At 34.1% G+C, this 14712-nt stretch overlaps 1 protein-coding gene across 1 annotated transcript in view; it reads left to right on the forward strand.

The window, feature by feature from the left end:
• DNAH14 (dynein axonemal heavy chain 14) overlaps positions 1-14712 on the forward strand; it is a 499447-nt gene that overhangs the window by 20115 nt on the left and 464620 nt on the right. The window contains exons 5-6 of the mRNA XM_058275282.1: positions 1323-1474; positions 8851-8984. Coding sequence (XP_058131265.1) covers positions 1323-1474; positions 8851-8984 — 286 coding nt within the window. The remainder of the gene's footprint in view (positions 1-1322; positions 1475-8850; positions 8985-14712) is intronic.

Here is a 14712-nt window from a genome sequence, read left to right on the forward strand (position 1 = left end):
AAATAACCGCTACTTGGTAGGTTCGCAGGCCAGTGGTGTCTTTAGTGAATAGCCAGGTTTCTATTAAGATAGTGGAAAGTTTTCACAACTGTCCCACGCGAATTTTCCAGTTAAGACCACATTTTAAAATTGTGATCTCCTGAAAAATCTTTTTGCTTTCTTTCTCTTTCCCCCAGCATCCTGTGCCAACAATTAAAAACCTTCCCAACTTTCAAGGTTTGATTTCTTGGAATAGGACAAGTGTGTGAACTCCTTTGATTATATGGATGGGAAATGATCTCTCTCTCCTCTGAATTAGCATTTATTGGCTAAAATAGAATTTATTGGCAATTACATTTGCATTCATTTTGTTTTATTTATAATTATTCTCTACCAGATTGTAGCTCTATATCTAATATTACATTATTATTTGTTAATGAGAGCAAATCAAATTAATTTGCTTCTGAAAACCTATTTGCAATAATTACCCCTTTACTTCTATGTATTGAAAATCTACCAGTTAGGTAAGTCTTAGAAAAAATATAGAAAGAGGCCCTTTCCTACTGGCGGTGCTGAAGTCAGGGAGAGGGACAAAGAAGTGTAATACAGGGGCATTTTCAGGACTTGAAATTGTCCTGACAATGCAACGACAGATATGGGTCATTATATATAAGGCCATAACCTGCAGAGTTGAGTGGGAAAGAGTATGAACTACAATCCATGCTTAGTGGCCATGTTCCAAAATGTGTTCATCAATTGCAATGAATGTACCACACTAATGAAATAAGTTTTTAATGTGGGGAAAAGTGAAAGGTATGGGGAGTGGGGCATATGGGAATCCCTTATTTTTTTTATGTAATAATTTATGTAATCTAAGTATCTTTTAAAAATAAATAAAAGATGATTGAAAAAGAGGCCCTTTTTAAATTTTCTGCATTTATACCTAAATTTTTCTATGCAGTCACCAAATTACAGTTAATAAAAAAGTATTTTGCTCTATATTTATTTTTATAAGAATTTACATAATAAAGATTTATTTTGATAATAAAATCAACAACTAGAATTTATCTCAGTAAACATTTACTGTGTGTTTTAAGTACTAACTAATTTAATCCTAATAACCTTCTATGAGGTTGTTATTATAATGCTCATTTTAAAATTGAGGAAAGTAAGGCAGACAGATAATTTACAAAATCATACAACTGCAGGTGGTAAAGCTTGTATCTGAGATTGGAATCCATGTGGTTTCACTGAGTCCCTACTCTTAGCCACTGTGTTATATTGCTTCATAAACTGGTTGACTATATTGCTTGGTATATTCAGTTAATGAAGGTTTTCTTTTCAGATTACCTTAAAGAAAATATAACACAACAACATGTAGTTGCTCCAGAACCAGTTTCTCATAAGAAGAAAGAGAAATTAATTGATAAAAAGGATAAAGCTCATGCTTGTCCAAAAGTTAGGAAAACCAGGCTTGTGTCATATGATAAAACAGGTATGTAGTATGACTGAACTAGCTTGTTTAGAAGACATTACACTTTTTCAAATTGTTCTGTAGTTTATGTGCTTGTATTGGATATAGATTTTAGAAGAAACAGACTTACTGAATTTTATGTGTTTGGCTACTTAAAAAATTGTTAAAATGCTTTGTAATTAAAAAATATTTTTTAACAAATCAATTTTATTGATTCATATTAATGAAGCATAAATCCATCCAAAGTGTATAATCAGTGGTATTTGATATAATCTCATAGTTGTGCATTCATCACTTCAGTCATTTTTAGAGCCTTTTCATTTTTTAATAATAATTAAAAAAAGCAAACAAAATTCATCACCTCTCAACCTCTCTATGCTTCCCCTGCTGTACATAGCTGCTATTCCATTTCTCTCTTCCTAGTTTATTTGTATTTATATTTTGTAAAAACAGTCTTATATATACATATTTTATATGAGGTTTCACTATGTTTAACAGTCCCATGTTACATTTTTTAGGTTTCCTTTCTAGTACTATACAAGACCTTAGACTTTCCCTTTCAACTATCGTACCCATATAATAGCTCTGCTAGTTACCAACACTATGATCTTCTTTCACCATTTCTATTCATTTCTAAAGATTTACAAACAGTCTTTTTACCAATTCTGCACAGATTAACCCTCCACTTTCCATTTTCTACCCTCCTTCTATTTTCTGGTGACCTAAATTCTGATTGTTAACTCCACGAATTTACACAATGTGTTTAGTTCATAATAGCACAATCATGCCATATTCTGTGGTTTTATGTGCTTATGCTGGACACAGATTTTAGAAAAAGTCTTACTGAGTTTTATATGGTTGCTTAAAGAATTGTTAAAAATTCTTTTTTATTCTTTTTGAAAATCTAAAGTATCATTGCATTAAAAACTGACAGATTCTTCAGTGACTGTGTTACTAATTGAAAACAGTCACTGAAAATTACGGAACAATGAATAAGGTAAAACAGTATGGTTTTGATTTATACTTGTAGTAAAACTTGATGGTATGGTATCATTTCATTTCACAATTTTATGTCTTTGTTTGATGCAGAGCTTAAATCCCCAAATAAATAATTCATTTGAAAAGATTTTCTTCTACTAATGTTTTCCAATTTGTTGTTTCTCTAAATCTGAATTCTTATTTATACTAATATTTCATATTTCATAGGAAAAAAGTAAACTTTCTTATTTTTGATTGAAATACCATGATCCAGAAGTGGATTTATCATAAAGCTGTAGAATCTTAAGCTTTGGATCCCCTTACTAATAAGCCTTCCTTTTCTCAGAGAAGATTCCCCCAAATTGTAAATGCCTCAGATACCACAAAATCTGCATGGTTGTGATAGACTTTAAGGTAGCCCCTATGAGCCCTACCTTCAGGTGTTTCTACCTTTCTATAATCTCTTCCCCTTGAGTGTGGTTGGGACCTATAACTGCTTCTAAAAGAATATGGCAAAGATAATGGGATGTCACTCCTGTGATTACGTTATGTAAGACCATATCTTACTAGCAGACGTGTTTCAGAGTCTTTCCACCTTTCTCTGGCTCTGAAGATGCAGGCTGCTGTGACCCTTATAGCCACATGGAAATAAATTCTGTCAACACCCTGAGGAAGATTGAAAGCAGATCTTTTCCCATTCAGATCTCTAGATGAGATTCTAATCCCAGCCAACATCTTGATTACAATCTTTGAGACTGTGAGCAGAGGACCCCTTTAAGTCATACCCAGACTCCTTTGACCCACAGAGACTGTCTTAATAAATCTTTGTTGTTTAACACTACAAAGTTTATGGTGATCTTTTGCATAGCAGTAGAAAACTAAAACAGAAGTAAAATTAAAATGTAAAACATGCAGCTAAAGGCTCCCCTTCATCCCCAGTGACACCTTTTACTTTTCTTGTTCTTTTTTCCCAGAGGTTACAATTAGGGTCAGCTAACAACTATCTTGAAATTGATGACCATTTCCATTTATGGTTTTAAATTTTTTCTGTATTTATAGTTATCCATGGTGGTAATTTAAAAATTTTTCCAGAATTCTTTGATACTTTTTCCTTTGAGTGAGGGCTGCAGTTAGTGACTCAATTCTAACAAAGAGACTATGGTAGAAGTGACAGTGAATCACTTCTAAGACTGGGTCATAGAAAGTATTGCAGCTTCCTGTCTTGCCTTCTTGTGGATCATTTCCTCTGGTGGAAGCCAGCTGTCTTATCATGAAGACACTCAAGCAGCCCTATGGAGAGATCCACGTGGTGAAGAACTGAAGCTTCCTGCTAACAGCAATGTGAGCAAGCTTTCCCAGAAGAGGATCCTTATGCACCAGTCAAGCCTTCACATGCAGGAGCTCTGGAGAACATTTTGATTGCAACCTAGTAAGAAAAACCCTAAGCTGGAAAGATGCAGCTATGCTACTTCTAAACACCTAGCCTGTAGAAACTGTGAGATAAAAATGTTTATTGATTTAAACCCCTAAGTTTTATGGTAATCAGTTACACACAGCAATAGATAATTAATATATCCATAAAATATATAACATTATTTTGTGTATACAGATCTCACATGCAATGTTGACCTACAAAGCCAGATACAGAAGAATACATACAGTGTGATTCCACTTATGTAAAGTAAAAATTAGGCAAAATTGATATCTGGTCCTAGAAATCAGAATAGTGGTTTCCCTCGTGGGGTTGTGGTAAAGTGGGGATAGTATCTAGACTTAAGGAGTGCTAGGATTTCTTTTTCCCCTTGTCTTATGTGCTGATTACAGGTAGTGTAAATTTTTGAAAATTCATAGCTCTATATGATATGTGTTCTTTTTTGTTTGTATACTTGAATAAGTTTAAAAATATGTAAGTACATAGCATTTTATTATATCCTTTTGTAACGTACTCCTTTTTTGAGATTCAATCATTTTGATGAATGCCCTTGGATTTTGCATTTTTTAAATGATGACTTTTTGTCTGGAAGCCCTCTTTTCTTTATTCTTCCATCTAAAGCCTTACATTATTTAAGATCTGTTTTTGAGCTGTCTTCTACAAAGCTCTCAGTGAGTACCCTAGTTTGAAGTAATCTCTTCCTTTAGAATTAATATAGTGCTCACTATTTTGACAGCTTTTATATATTATCTTGTATTGTGAGAACACAGTCACTTAATAAAATAATATCTTCAATTATATCATTAACTCCCATTGATAGAAACTCTGTTTTAAGCTTTTTTTGAAAGAAAGTTTTTATTTTCAACCAAAAGAAGTAGATATGTAATTTTATCTTTAGAAGCCAGAAGAACTCTTCCCTGCTACCTTCATTATTGTTACTTCTACTAAAGATCCTGTCCTACAATATGGTTTCTTTAAGGTCATAGATTATAAATTGGGAACTGGAAGTTAAAACTTGTTACATACCGAGGAAGTTTCAAGATTGTGGCTATAACAGAAGATAATGTATTGTTGTCTAGATAGTCAAAATAAATTCAGTCTCTATTTTGCTTCCTGGTTTTTTTTCATGATTTTCATCTGGTAGATTGCCTTTTAAACATTGCAATCACTTGATCTTGTTATTGGTATCCATTTTCCTGTCTCAAAGGGAAAGCAGGATATAGGCCAGTCTTTCCATATATCTGAAATAAAGAATTGCTATCTCGGATCAGACCCATGCACACAGTATGTTAAGGAAGTGCATCCCTCTCCAAGGTTAAGTATGTAATATATTGTGCATTTTTAATAAATATCCATGATTCTGTCATCCATGAATCACTGCAACCCTTTTTAAAGAAAATCCCTTGTTTTAAAAACTCTTTTGGAGAATACTTATTTTGTAAAATCATTCTTTTTTAATTTGCCCTGAATTTCCTCCTTTTCCCAGAAGTGCCTTTATTCTTATTTTATGAATTCTCTATTAGTCATCCAAAGGGGCACTGATGCAAAATACCAGAAATTGGTTGGTTTTTATAAAGGGTATTTATTTGGGGTAGGAGTTTACCAGGCCATAAAACCTAAGTTACTTTCCTCACCAAAGTCTATCTGGAGCAAGATGCTGCAGACATCTGCAAGGGTCCAGGCTTCCTAGGTTCCTACGTTCCTGGGGCTTGCTTTTCTCTGGGTTCAAGGTTACTCACAGATAACAGACATGGCAAAGGACAGAGTTAGGAGGGTTTTTAATGTTGGAATTTTGATGTTGGAGTTTGATGCTGAAATCTTAAGCTGGAGTGTCCTGGAAAGTAAGCACACAGAGGAAAGAGAATTAAGCCCTGGGAAGAGAGGAACCCTGAGTCCAGAGAGAAGCAAGACCTGGGAAGAGAGGAACCCAGGAAGCCTGAACCCTGGCAGATGTCAGCAGCCATCTTTCTCCAACACGTGAAAATAGACTTTAGTGAGGAAAGTAACCTATTCTTTATGGCCTGGTATCCGTAAGCTCCTACCCCAAATACCCTTTATAAAGCCAACAGGCTTCTGGTATTTTGCATTAGCACCCCTTTGACTGACTAATACAATGTTTTTCATTGTTGTTTTAATTTGTAATACTCTTCTTATTAATGAAATTGAATGTATTTCATATGTTTACTGGTCATTTGTTTTTTCCTGTACATTGTTTGCTCATCATATTATTGAATTATTTGCCTCTTATTGTTTGGTAAGAATTCTTTAAATATTTGGTATATTAATCTCTTGCCTCTTATATAGGTTGTAAATATTTTCTCCTAATTTTCCAATTATGTTTTATTTTTATTTATTGAGGTTTTCATTGTATGTAAGTTGTTAAGTTTGATGAAGTCAAGCATATTATAATTTTCTTTTTATTCTTTTAATTTTTAAAAATTTTTAAAGATTTATTTTTTATTTATTCCCCCCCCAGTTGTCTGCTCTCTGTGTCCATTCGCTGTGTGTTCTTCTGTGACTGCTTCTATCCTTACCAGCAGCACCAGGAATCTGTGTTTCTTTTTGTTGTGTCATCTTGCTGTGTCGCTCTCCATGTGTGCAGCGCCATTCTTGGGCAGGCTGCACTTTCTTTCACGTTGGGCAGCTCTCCTTACGGGGTGCATTCCTTGTGCGTCGGGCTCCCCTACGCGGGGGACACCCCTGCATGGCATGGCACTCCTTGTGCGCATCAGCACTGCGCATTGGCCAGCTCCACACGGGTCAAGGGGGCCTGGGGTTTGAACCGTGGACCTCCCATGTCGTAGGCGGACGCCCTATCTATTGGGCCAAGTCCACTTCCCATAATTTTCTTTTTAAATGCTCTGATTCTTGTTTAGGAAGCCTTTCGTACCCTGGGCTTATAAATATATTCTTTCATGCTTTCTTCTAATAGTTCTATCAGTTTTGTTTTTCCATATTCTCTAATCCATCTGTACATTTCCGTTTGTAAATGGTATAAAGTATAGTTTTATTTTGCTAAAAGCTGCTGGGACCAATATATCAGAAATGGGTTGGCTCTTATAATGGGAATTTATTAGGTTAAAAACTTACAATTCTGAGAATGTGAAAATGTCCAAATCAGGGCATCATCAGAGATGCTGTCTCACCAAAAGTCAGTGCTGGTGATCCTGAACTCCTGCCATGTGGCAAGACACAGTGGTGGCAATTGGGTCTGGGTCTCTGCCTTCTCCTGCAAGCTTCTTCTCCCTGAGCTCAGCTGTGGGTGATGAGGCATATGGCTCATCTCTCACCTTCCCCTCTGGGCCTCCTCTCTTTCAGTGTCTGGGGCCCCTTTCCATACCTCTGTGCTCCACTGATTCCAGCCTGTGGCTCTGGGACCTCTCTCTCAGCCTCTCGGGGTTTCTCTCTTTCTGCCACTTTTCTATGTGTGTCTCTGCATGTTTCTCCTATTTATAAAGGACTCTAATAAGAGGATTAGGACCCAACATGGGTCCTACAGTCTAATCAATGGCCCTTAACTAAAGCAATCTAGTAAAAAAGTGATCTAATCAAAAGATCCCTTAACTGAATCTAACTGAAAGGTCCACCCACAATAAGGTTATACATACAAGAATGCGTTAGCTTAAGAAAACAACTTTTCTGGGGTCCACAAGAGACTCAGACCAGCACAGAGTGCATATAACTTCATATTTGCATATTTTTCCTAATGGCTAGCAATTTTTCCACCAAGATTTTTATTGAATTGTTAATCTTTCCTCTTTTGATTTGAAATAACTCCTTTTTCACTTGCCAAATTTTCTTTTACATAAATTTGTATTTCTAGACCCTATTCTGTTCTCTTTTCCAGTGTCAATACTAAACCATTTTAATTTCTATAGCTATATAATATGCTTTTATGATCTGCTTATTTGTATATATATCATTACTTATCTTGTTATGCTAATTTTCAGTACCTCATTTCTTTTATACCTTTCTTTTCAATTAAATATTTTAGAATTTATTGCCATGTTTAAGGAGTTAGCAGAGTCTGAGCTTAGAATGAGACAAATGAGGTGCCTAGGGCACAAAATGTAAAGAGGTACTCACAAGATCATGCAAGTGTCTCACAGTGCTGGCACTGTTTTACACAATAGTTCAAATCTCTTGTAATCCTTAACAAAGAAACTGTCTAAATTGATGTTGTTTGTGATCTCTGAAGGGCTAGAAATCTAGAACAATTTTTTAATATTGATGCCAGCATGTCTTTTTGTATGCTTCTCCCTCCCATGATTTGTTTTTCAAGAAAAGAAGTTTGAGGGGTTGAGGTAAAAGGACAGCCTGTAGAACATGGTGGATAAAAGCCAAGAAAAGAGAATGTTTTAAGAAGGAGAGAGTCATTAGCTGCCAAGAGTTCAAAGAAAATAGAGTCCAAAAGGCACATATATTGGATTAGTTTCTTTGTTTCTGTTTCTTTCTTTTTCTTTCTTTCTTTCTTTTTTTTCTTTCTTCTTACTTTCTTTCTTAGCTCAATATATTTTTATTGAGTGAATTAAGGAGCTATAGAACTCTTACTCAATACTAAACTTCTATGTATTTATTTTTTTATAAAACTTTTAAAATTAAAGTTAATTTTTTAGTAAGAATGTTTCAATTTCTCATAGTCATCTCTTTTCCCATTTTACTGCATCTACTCCACTTTAAAGCTTTATTTAAAAAGCCTTTTAACTGGCTACTGTTGCAGTTCTCTTTTCTTGCTAACTACTTGTGTAATTGTGGAGTTAGGTCTTTTTTGATATCCTTTCTAAATAGATAAATATTATTCCCTCTTTGCAGCTTCTGTTAAAACTGAATTTTAAGCTATATTTTTGCCTCTAATACTTTTTTTGTAGGTTTTAAATGTTACCATTTAAATTTTTCTTTATGTAGAAATATTTGGGTTATTATACATTATTCTTAAACTATTCTCATATTTTTATTTATATTGGATTTTTTAAATGTTCTAAACCAGAACCAAAGGATGATGATGCTGTGAGACATATTATTAGGCTACGAGAAAAGTTTGGTTGGCAAACTAAATTACCACAACATAATTTGGAATGCAGAAGTTCCAGAAATACAATTCAGAAGACTATTATTCTAAAGGTATTATTTAATTTTATTCAATTTTATTAATTTTTAATGTAAAAATAAATATTTACATCTTAATCTTTATTTAATATAGATATTACATCAAATCAGACATGTAAATATCAAATTACAGTCAAATTACAATGAATATTTCATTTCACTTATTTAAAGAAGGGGAGAACAGATAAAACATATAAATTGGAAGTCTTTAGTATGTCAAATATTTGTGCCTGTCTTCTCTCATCCTTTTCTCTAACTCATTGGGTCTCCCAAGAAGAGGTCCCATCTAACTGAAATTTCAGCCTTTTCTTCCTGTATTTCATTTCTTCGTGATTAAAAATAAATTCGAATGTAATTTTGTAACTTTCTATTCTTCTCACTGTCTTACTCCCTGCTACCAGATTTTACATTTCATGATCTTGATATTTCTTTATCTTTTTCATTTTCTCATTATCCATTAACTTCTTTCTTCAGAGAAATTTCATTTTGTTCAAGATCATATGAACAAAGGGTGGTGATAAAGACTAAGATTTTCCAATTGAGCCCTATTTACTACAGCTGATCTAAGATTGAACAGCCAATCTGCATTCCACAGAGGCTGTACCTTTCTACATTCCCACCACCAGTGAAGGAGTGTTCCTGTTTCTCCACATCCTTTCCAGAGCTTATAGTTGTTGTTGTTGTTTTTAATAAGGGCAATTCTATAAGATGTCAAATGGTATTTCACTGTAGCTAGTGATCCCTAAGAGCTAGTGATGTTGAACATTTTTTGATGTACTTTTTGGCCATGTACATTTCCTCTTTGGAGAAATATCTATTCAAGTCTTTTGCCTGTTCTTAAATTAGGTTGCTTGTCTTTTTATTGGAGAGTTGTATGATCTCTTTGTATAACATGGATATCAAAAAACTTATTGGATATGTGGTTTCCAAATATTTTCTCCCATTGAGTAGGCTGCTTTTTTTACTTCTTCACAGTCTTTTATTTTTATTTTTTACCAATTTTATTGATATATAAATCCATCCAAAGTGTACAATCAATGGTATTTGGTATAATCACATATTTATGCCTTTATCACTTCATTCATTTTTAGAGAACTTTCCTTATTCCAATAATAGTAATGGTAAAAAACAAACAAAAAACTCATCACCTATCAATCTTCCTTTGCTTTCCCTGCTGTTCACAGCAGTGCTATTCTTTTTCATTCTCTCTAGTGTATTTGTATTTATATTTTGTAAGAACAGTCTTATATATGCATTATCAAATATATTTGTGTTTTTCATGAGATTTTACTATCTTAAGCAGTCCCATGTTAGATTTTTTAGCTTTCCTTAGACTTTCCTTTTCAACCACTGTCATACCCATATAATTGCTCTGCTAGTTACAATCACCATGATGTGCTTACACCATTTCTAATCATTTCCAAAGATTTACCAACAACCTTTTTACCAATTCTGCACAGATTAATCCTGAGCTTTCCATTCTCTACCCTCCTCCTATTTTCTGGTGACCTATATTCTAATTATTAATTTCATGAGTTTACACAATATATTTAATTCATAATAGTGCAATCATACGATATTTATCCTTTTGTGTCTAGCTTGCTTCAGTCAACGTTATGTCCTCCCGATTTATACATATTATCATATGCTTCACAACTTAATTCCTTTTTCTGCTGCATAATATTCCAGTGTGTGTATACACCACAGTTTATTTATCCTTTTATCAGTTGATGGACACCTGGGTTGTTTCCAGCTTTTGGCAATTGTGAATAATGCCGCTATAAATAGGTGTGCAGATGTCTGTTCATGTCTCTGCTCTCAGTTCTTCTGGGTGTAAACCTAGTAATGGTATTGCTGAGTCACATGGCAAATCTATATTCAACTTCCTCGGGAACTGCCAGATAGTGGCAGTACCATTTATACATTCATATAGCCACAGTGGCTGTACCATTCTACAGTTCTACCACAGTCAATAAGTATTACTATCCACATCCTCTCTAGCATTTACAGTTTTCCGACTTTTTAATAGTGGTTAGTCTAATAGGTGTGAAATGATATCTCATTGTAGTTTTGATTTGTTTTTCTTTAATCGCTAGTGATGTTGAACATTTTTTTGTGTGTTTCTTCACCATTTATAATTCCTCTTTGGGCATTTCCTTTCAAGTCTCACCCATTTTCTAATTGGGTAGTTTGTCTTTTTATTGTTGAATTGTATGATCTATTTATAGCCATGGATATTAAACCCTTATTGGATTTGTGATTGCTAAATATTTTTTCCCATTGAGTTGGTTGCCTTTTCACCCTTTTGACAAAACCCTTTGAGGTGCAAAAGTGTTTAATTTTGAAGAGGCCCCATTTATCTATTTTTTATTTTGTTGCTTTTGCTCTGGGTATAATGTTTAAGAAACTACTACCTACCACAATACCTTGAAGATCTTTTCTGCCATTTTCTTCTAGGAGTTTTATGGTTCTTGCTTTTATATTTAGGTCCTTAATTCATTTTTAGTTAATTTCTGTGTAAGTGTGAGATAGAGGTACCCTTTCTTTTGGATATGGATATCCAGTTCTCCCAACACCATTTCTTGAAGAGACTATTCTGGCCCAGCTGGGAGGGCTTGACTGCCTTGTCAAAAGTTACTTGACCATAGATGTGAGGGTCTATTTCTGAGTTCTTAATTTGATTCTATTGGTCAGTGTTTCTGTCTTTATGCCAGTACCATGCTGTTTTTACCACTGTAGTTAAGTAATATGCTTAAAGTCAGAAAGTGAGTGTTCTCCAACTTTGTTCTTTTTAAAGATATTTTTGGCTGTCCTGGACCCCTTAACCTTCCAAATAAATTTGAGAATTGGTTTTTCCATTTCTGCAAAAAAGTGTGATGGTGTATTTATTGGATTTGTGTTGAATCTGTAAATCGGTTTGGGTAGAACTGACATCATAATGATAGTCATCCGATCCATGAACACAGCATGTCCTTACATTTATTTAAGTCTTTGGTTTCTTTCAGCAATGTTTCATAATTTTCTTAATACAGGTTCTTTATGTCCTTGGTTAAATTTATTCCTAAATATCTGATTGTTTTAGTTGCTATGATAAATGGAATTTTTTTTCTGATTTCCTCCTTAGAATGCACATCAGTAGTGTATAGAAATGCTGTTGATTTTTGCATATTATTATTGTATCCCACCACTTTGCTGAATTGTCTGTTAGTTCTGGTAGCTTCGTTGTGGATTTTTCAGGAGATTCTTGCTATAGGATCCTATCATCAGGGAATAGTTTTACTTCTTCCTTTCCTATTTGGGTACCTATTATTTCTTTATCTAGTCTAATTGCTCTAGTTAGAGCCTCTAGCACAATATTGAATAATAATGGTGACAGTGGGTGTCCTTCCCTTGTTCCTGATCTCAGCAGGAAAGCTTTCAGTAGTTCACCATTGAGTCAATGCTAGCTGTAGGATTTTCATATATGTACTTTACCATATTGAGAAAGGTTCCTTCTATTCCTATCTTTTGGATAAAAGGTGGTATATTTTGTCAACTGCCTTTTCTGCATCAATTGAGAGGATCATGTGATTTTTCTTTTTCAATTTATCAATATGTTTAGTGTTGTTTATGAATTCTGAAAATAGATATTGGATTGTATTTATAAACTGGTTTGTTCCTCTGGGTGTATTAGATTGTATTAGACTCAGAGGTTTCACTTTTACTTTATTAAGTCAAGATTAGGACTTTTATTTTACGATGTCATTAGGGCGACTTGTTTTGAGTCTCTGTTCCATCCCTTTCGTGTACAACTTCATTGTGTCCTTAGTCTGAGGTGAGTTTCTTGTAGACAGCATAAAGATACTTACTATTTTTTAAAAAACATTTTGTCAGTCTATATCTTTTGATTAGTGAAATCAAGCTATTAATATTTGATGTTATTACTATAAAGAAATTACTTCATCCATTTTGTCCTTTGGCTTTCTATTGTCATATCTTACTGTTGTCTGTCTTTTTACCCTTTAATTTACCCTTCCTAACAATTTTCATTCTGTACTCTTCTTCAAGTCTCTTATCCTTATTTTTTCCTTTCAGGCTGCTGTACTCTATTTTGTATCTCCTATAAATCTGGTTTTTTGGTAACATACCCTCTCAGTTTTTGTTTGTCTATGAAGACTTTAAGTTCACCCTCATTTTGAAGGACAGTTTTGCTGGATAAAAAATTATTGACTGACAGTTTTTATCTTTAAGTATCTTAGATACATCAAACCACTTTCTTCTCACCTCCTTAGTTTCTGATGAAAGATCAGTATTTAATCTTTTTGAGGTTCCTTTAAATGCAATGTATTGTTTTGGGTTTTTTTGCTGCTTTCAGAATCCTTTCTGTATCTCTAATATTTTTCATTCTGAATAGTAGGTATCTTGGTGTAGGTTTATTCATATTTGTTCTGTTTGGGGTGCTTTGTCCATCTTGGATATTTGTATTTGTGTCTTTATAAAGTTTGGGAAATTTTCAGTCATTTTTCCTCAAGTATTCTTTCTATCCCTTTTCCATTTACATCTCCTTCTGGGTCACCAGTAAAGCATATTTTTGTGCATTTCACATTGCTATCAGATTCCTGAGACCCTGTTCTATTTTTCCTTTCTTTTTTCTTTCTGTTTTCCTGTCTTTTCAAGTTCAGATGTTTTCCTGATTTCACTAATTCTGTCTTCCATCAATTCAGATCTTCTTTTCTATGTTTCTGATGTATTTTAAACATCTTCATTGTGTCTTTCATTCACATAAACACGGTTACTTTTCTTTGCAGGCTTTCAAATTGTTCTTTATGCTCATTCAATGTTTTCTTAATATTCCTTTATCTCTTTAGTCATATTTTCCTTCAATTCTTTGAATTGATTAAGGAGATTTGTGTGATATCCTTGATTAGTTATCTTAAATTCTCTGTCTCATCAGGATATGTGGTTTGTTCCTTTGGCTAGGCTATCTCCTCCTGTTTCCTAGCATGGCTTATAAATTTTGCTTATGTCTAGGCATTTGAATATATTGGTGAATTTACTTTGATAGACAATTTCTGTCTCTTGCCTAGTGGTTTTTTTCACAGCTCTTCTTTGATTTTTGGTTCAACTTATTCTGAGTCTTAAATTATTAAAATTGGCCATGGATCACTAATGGGGCACAGATCCTCTCCCAGGGGTTCAGGGCAAGGGAGACCTAAAAGCAGTTTTTCTCCTTGCAGTTTCCTGGCTGGCTAACAAATGGCACTTGTCAGTCAGTCTTTCCATGGAAGTGACTCTTTTCAGCCTCCACTTGCTATTGTTTCAGGTCTGGCCAGAGCTGAGATTCAAAGTGTGCTCTACTGGCCAAATTCAGTGAATCAATATTTCTAAAGATTTAAAAAACTTGCTGGTGGAATAAAGAATTTACTGCAATAATGCAAAAAGGAAGCCAGTACAATTTCTTCACCAGGTTGAAATGAGATTAGCTTTGTAGTTCTTTTAATCTTCTTCACAGAAGAATGTAATTTCAGTTTCACTGGCAATTCCAGGTGTTGTCTTGTCATCTTGTTAACAAGAGTCTGTCATCATCTTCCAAATCAACACTAGTTCATTTGTCTTTGATTTACGTTCTTGATGAATAATTTAGAGTTTATCATATCCATAATCCCTGAAGGCCTTGCAGGCTGGTTCTTAAAGGGCCATTGTGCTGTAGAAATATTATAAATTCCTTTGCAGTTTGGTCTAAATTTACTCTGTGATATACTAT

The sequence above is a fragment of the Dasypus novemcinctus genome, chromosome 13 (assembly GCF_030445035.2).
Source record: "Dasypus novemcinctus isolate mDasNov1 chromosome 13, mDasNov1.1.hap2, whole genome shotgun sequence".
Taxonomy (NCBI): Eukaryota; Metazoa; Chordata; class Mammalia; order Cingulata; family Dasypodidae; genus Dasypus; species Dasypus novemcinctus.